The sequence below is a fragment of the Pseudophryne corroboree genome, chromosome 11, assembly GCF_028390025.1.
Source record: "Pseudophryne corroboree isolate aPseCor3 chromosome 11, aPseCor3.hap2, whole genome shotgun sequence".
Classification (NCBI taxonomy): Eukaryota; Metazoa; Chordata; class Amphibia; order Anura; family Myobatrachidae; genus Pseudophryne; species Pseudophryne corroboree.
In genome coordinates this window covers 20,000,513-20,006,512 of record NC_086454.1, presented here as the reverse complement: position 1 = coordinate 20,006,512, position 6,000 = coordinate 20,000,513, and the positions used below count along the sequence as shown (strand labels likewise).

Here is a 6,000-nt window from a genome sequence, read left to right as displayed (position 1 = left end):
TGTAGTTGTATATCTTGTTAAATTGTTACATGAGGCTGACACACTGCAGTGTAGTTGTATATCTTGTTGCATTGTTACATAAGGCTGACACACATGCTGCAGTGTAGTTGTATATCTTGTTGCATTGCTACATAAGGCTGACACACACTGCACTGTAGTTGTATACCTTGTTGCATTGTTACATGAGGCTGACACACACTGCAGTGTAGTTGTATATCTTGTTACATGAGGCTGACACACTGCAGTGTAGTTGTATATCTTGTTACATTGTTACATTAGGCTGACACACTGCAATGTAGTTGTATATCTTGTTGCATTGTTACATGAGGCTGACACACTGCAGTGTAGTTGTATATCTTGTTACATGAGGCTGACACACTGCAGTGTAGTTGTATATCTTGTTGCATTGTTACATGAGGGTTACCACACTGAGGTGTAGCAGTGTCCTCCTCACACTACACACACACACTGGCTGCTGCTGGGTGAGTGGATGCAGGGCGGGTGATCCGGCTCCTCCCAGCTGGATGTCTCGGGCTGTGTGAGGAGGAAGCAGGAAGAGATCTCGCTGTGCAGTGTATGTCACCTAATCTACACAGATGGAGTTTAATGTGGAGCTGGTGAGACAGAGGCTGGGAAAGGTGAGTACTGGTCACTGTATTATTACTTTCTGCACTATTACCACCACATACCTCCCAACATGACCTCTCCAGGAGGACACAATGCTCTGCTCTTGCTCTTCCCTCTTACTGTATGATTACCATCACCTGTGCTGTACCCTAATACTGACCCAGTGCTCATACCTATGTCATACCTCCCAACATGATCTCTCCAGGAGGACACAATGCTCTGCTCCTGCTCTTCCCTCTTACTGTATGATTACCATCACCAGTGCTGTACCCCAATACTGACCCAGTGCTCATACCTATGTCATACCTCCCAACATGACCCTCTCCAGGAGGACACAATGCTCTGCTCCTGCTCTTCCCTCTTACTGTATGATTACCATCACCTGTGCTGTACCCTAATACTGACCCAGTGCTAATACCTATGTCACACCTCCCAACATGACCTCTCCAGGAGGGACACAATGCTCTGCTCCTGCTCTTCCCTCTTACTGTATGATTACCATCACCTGTGCTGTACCCTAATACTGACCCAGTGCTCATACCTATGTCATACCTCCCAACATGACCCTCTCCAGGAGGACACAATGCTCTGCTCCTGCTCTTCCCTCTTACTGTATGATTACCATCACCTGTGCTGTACCCTAATACTGACCCAGTGCTCATACCTATGTCATACCTCCCAACATGACCTCTCCAGGAGGGACACAATGCTCTGCTCCTGCTTTTCCCTCTTAATGTATGATTACCATCACCTGTGCTGTATCCTAATACTGACCCAGTGCTAATACCTATGTCACACCTCCCAACATGACCTCTCCAGGAGGGACACAATGCTCTGCTCCTGCTCTTCCCTCTTACTGTATGATTACCATCACCTGTGCTGTACCCTAATACTGATCCAGTGCTCATACCTATGTCATACCTCCCAACATGACCCTCTAAAGGAGGACACAATGCTCTGCTCCTGCACTTCCCTCTTACTGTATGATTACCATCACCTGTGCTGTACCCCAATACTGACCCAGTGCTCATACCTATGTCATACCTCCCAACATGACCTCTCCAGGAGGACACAATGCTCTGCTCTTGCTCTTCCCTCTTACTGTATGATTACCATCACCTGTGCTGTACCCTAATACTGACCCAGTGCTCATACCTATGTCATACCTCCCAACATGACCTCTCCAGGAGGACACAATGCTCTACCCCTGCTCTTCCCTCTTACTGTATGATTACCATCACCTGTGCTATACCCTAATACTGACCCAGTGCTCATATCTATGTCATACCTCCCAACATGACCTCTCCAGGAGGACACAATGCTCTGCTCCTGCTCTTCCCTCTTACTGTATGATTACCATCACCTGTGCTGTACCCTAATACTGACCCAGTGCTCATACCGATGTCATACCTCCCAACATGACCCTCTCCAGGAGGGACACAATGCTCTGCTCCTGCTCTTGCCTCTTACTGTATGATTACCATCACATGTGCTGTACCCTAATACTGACCCAGTGCTCATACCTATGTCATACCTCCCAACATGACCTCTCCAGGAGGACACAATGCTCTGCTCCTGCTCTTCCCTCTTACTGTATGATTACCATCACCTGTGCTGTACCCTAATACTGACCCAGTGCTCATACCTATGTCATACCTCCCAACATGACCTCTCCAGGAGGACACAATGCTCTGCTCCTGCACTTCCCTCTTACTGTATGATTACCATCACCTGTGCTGTACCCCAATACTGACCCAGTGCTTATTCCTATGTCATACCTACCAACATGACCCTCTCCAGGAGGATATAATGCTCTGCTCCTGCTCTTCCCTCTTACTGTATGATTACCATCGCCTGTGCTGTACCCGAATACTGACCCAGTGCTCATACCTATGTCATACCTCCCAACATGACCTCTCCAGGAGGACACAATGCTCTGCTCCTGCTCTTCCCTCTTACTGTATGATTACCATCACCTGTGCTGTACCCTAATACTGACCCAGTGCTCATACCTATGTCATACCTCCCAACATGACCTCTCCAGGAGGACACAATGCTTTGCTCCTGCTCGTCCCTCTTACTGTATGATTACCATCACCTGTGCTGTACCCTAATACTGACCCAGTGCTCATACCTATGTCATACCTCCCAACAAGACCCTCTCCAGGAGGATACAATGCTCTGCTCCTGCTCTTCCCTCTTACTGTATGATTACCATCGCCTGTGCTGTACCCGAATACTGACCCAGTGCTCATACCTATGTCATACCTCCCAACATGACCTCTCCAGGAGGACACAATGCTCTGCTCCTGCTCTTCCCTCTTACTGTATGATTACCATCACCTGTGCTGTACCCCAATACTGACCCAGTGCCCATACCTATGTCATACCTCCCAACATGACCTCTCCAGGAGGACACAATGCTCTGCTCCTGCTCTTCCCTCTTACTGTATGATTACCATCACCTGTGCTGTACCCTAATACTGACCCAGTGCTCATACCTATTTCATACCTCCCAACATGACCTCTCCAGGAGGACACAATGCTCTGCTCCTGCTCTTCCCTCTTACTGTATGATTTCCATCACCTGTGCTGTACCCTAATACTGACCCAGTGCTCATACCTATGTCCTACCTCCCAACATGACCTCTCCAGGAGGACACAATGCTCTGCTCCTGCACTTCCCTCTTACTGTATGATTACCATCACCTGTGCTGTAGCCTAATACTGACCCAGTGCTCATACCTATGTCATACCTCCCAACATGACCTCTCCAGGAGGACACAATGCTCTGCTCCTGGGGTGTGGTATTGAAAGTCGACAGTAACTAGGTCGACCACTATTGGTCGACAGTAACTAGGTCGACAGGGTGTCTAGGTCGACATGTTCTAGGTCGACAGGTCAAAAGGTCGACATGAGATTTTAATGTTATTTTGGTGTCGTTTTCTTCGTAGAGTGACCGGGAACCCCAATTAGTGCACCGCGTACCCTCGCATGGCTCGCTTCGCTCGCCATGCTTCGGGCATGGTGCCTTCGCTCCGCTACCGCTTCGCTCGGCTCAGATTACCGTTCCAATCGTAGTCCACGTGGATCGTTAAGTATGAAAAGGTTCAAAAAAAGAAAAAAATTGTGAAAAACTCATGTCGACCTTTTGACCTGTCGACCTAAAGACCCTGTCGACCTAGACACCCTGTCGACCAATAGTGGTCGACCTAGACATTGTCGACATAGTTACTGTCGACTTTCAGTCCGGAACCCCTGCTCCTGCTCTTCCCTCTTACTGTATGATTGCCATCATCTGTGCTGTACCCAAATACTGACCCAGTGCTCATACCTATGTCATACCTCCCAACATGACCTCTCCAGGAGGACACAATGCTCTGCTCCTGCTCTTCCCTCTTACTGCATGATTACCATCACCTGTGCTGTACCCTAATACTGATCCAGTGCTCATACCTATGTCATACCTCCCAACATGACCTCTCCAGGACACAATGCTCTGCTCCTGCTCTTCCCTCTTACTGCATGATTACCATCACCTGTGCTGTACCCTAATACTGACCCAGTGCTCATACCTATGTCATACCTCCCAACATGACCCTCTCCAGGAGGACACAATGCTCTGCTCCTGCTCTTCCCTCTTACTGTATGATTACCATCACCTGTGCTGTACCCTAATACTGACCCAGTGCTCATACCTATGTCATACCTCCCAACATGACCTCTCCAGGAGGACACAATGCTCTGCGCCTGCACTTCCCTCTTACTGTATGATTACCATCACCTGTGCTGTACCCTAATACTGACCCAGTGCTCATACCTATGTCATACCTCCCAACATGACCCTCTCCAGGAGGACACAATGCTCTGCTCCTGCTCTTCCCTCTTACTGTATGATTGCCATCACCTGTGCTGTACCCTAATACTGACCCAGTGCTCATACCTATGTCATACCTCCCAACATGACCCTCTCCAGGAGGATACAATGCTCTGCTCCTGCTCTTCCCTCTTACTGTATGATTACCATCACCTGTGCTGTACCCTAATACTGATCCACTGCTCATACCTATGTCATACCTCCCAACATGACCCTCTCCATGAGGACACAATGCTCTGCTCCTGCTCTTCCCTCTTACTGTATGATTACCATCACCTGTGCTGTACCCTAATACTGACCCAGTGCTCATACCTATTTCATACCTCCCAACATGACCTCTCCAGGAGGACACAATGCTCTGCTCCTGCTCTTCCCTCTTACTGTATGATTTCCATCACCTGTGCTGTACCCTAATACTGACCCAGTGCTCATACCTATGTCCTACCTCCCAACATGACCTCTCCAGGAGGACACAATGCTCTGCTCCTGCACTTCCCTCTTACTGTATGATTACCATCACCTGTGCTGTAGCCTAATACTGACCCAGTGCTCATACCTATGTCATACCTCCCAACATGACCTCTCCAGGAGGACACAATGCTCTGCTCCTGGGGTGTGGTATTGAAAGTCGACAGTAACTAGGTCGACCACTATTGGTCGACAGTAACTAGGTCGACAGGGTGTCTAGGTCGACATGTTCTAGGTCGACAGGTCAAAAGGTCGACATGAGATTTTAATGTTATTTTGGTGTCGTTTTCTTCGTAGAGTGACCGGGAACCCCAATTAGTGCACCGCGTACCCTCGCATGGCTCGCTTCGCTCGCCATGCTTCGGGCATGGTGCCTTCGCTCCGCTACCGCTTCGCTCGGCTCAGATTACCGTTCCAATCGTAGTCCACGTGGATCGTTAAGTATGAAAAGGTTCAAAAAAAGAAAAAAATTGTGAAAAACTCATGTCGACCTTTTGACCTGTCGACCTAAAGACCCTGTCGACCTAGACACCCTGTCGACCTAGTTACTGTCGACCAATAGTGGTCGACCTAGACATTGTCGACATAGTTACTGTCGACTTTCAGTCCGGAACCCCTGCTCCTGCTCTTCCCTCTTACTGTATGATTGCCATCATCTGTGCTGTACCCAAATACTGACCCAGTGCTCATACCTATGTCATACCTCCCAACATGACCTCTCCAGGAGGACACAATGCTCTGCTCCTGCTCTTCCCTCTTACTGCATGATTACCATCACCTGTGCTGTACCCTAATACTGATCCAGTGCTCATACCTATGTCATACCTCCCAACATGACCTCTCCAGGACACAATGCTCTGCTCCTGCTCTTCCCTCTTACTGCATGATTACCATCACCTGTGCTGTACCCTAATACTGACCCAGTGCTCATACCTATGTCATACCTCCCAACATGACCCTCTCCAGGAGGACACAATGCTCTGCTCCTGCTCTTCCCTCTTACTGTATGATTACCATCACCTGTGCTG

At 48.7% G+C, this 6,000-nt stretch overlaps 1 protein-coding gene across 1 annotated transcript in view; it reads left to right on the top strand.

Annotated features, from left to right (window-relative positions):
• The first annotated feature begins 425 nt into the window (after nt 1–425).
• The window catches only part of UEVLD (UEV and lactate/malate dehyrogenase domains), a 43,362-nt gene continuing 37,787 nt past the window's right edge, over nt 426–6,000 (top strand). Inside the window, exon 1 of the mRNA XM_063946352.1 lies at nt 426–638. Coding sequence (XP_063802422.1) covers nt 597–638 — 42 coding nt within the window. The 5' untranslated portion in view covers nt 426–596. The remainder of the gene's footprint in view (nt 639–6,000) is intronic.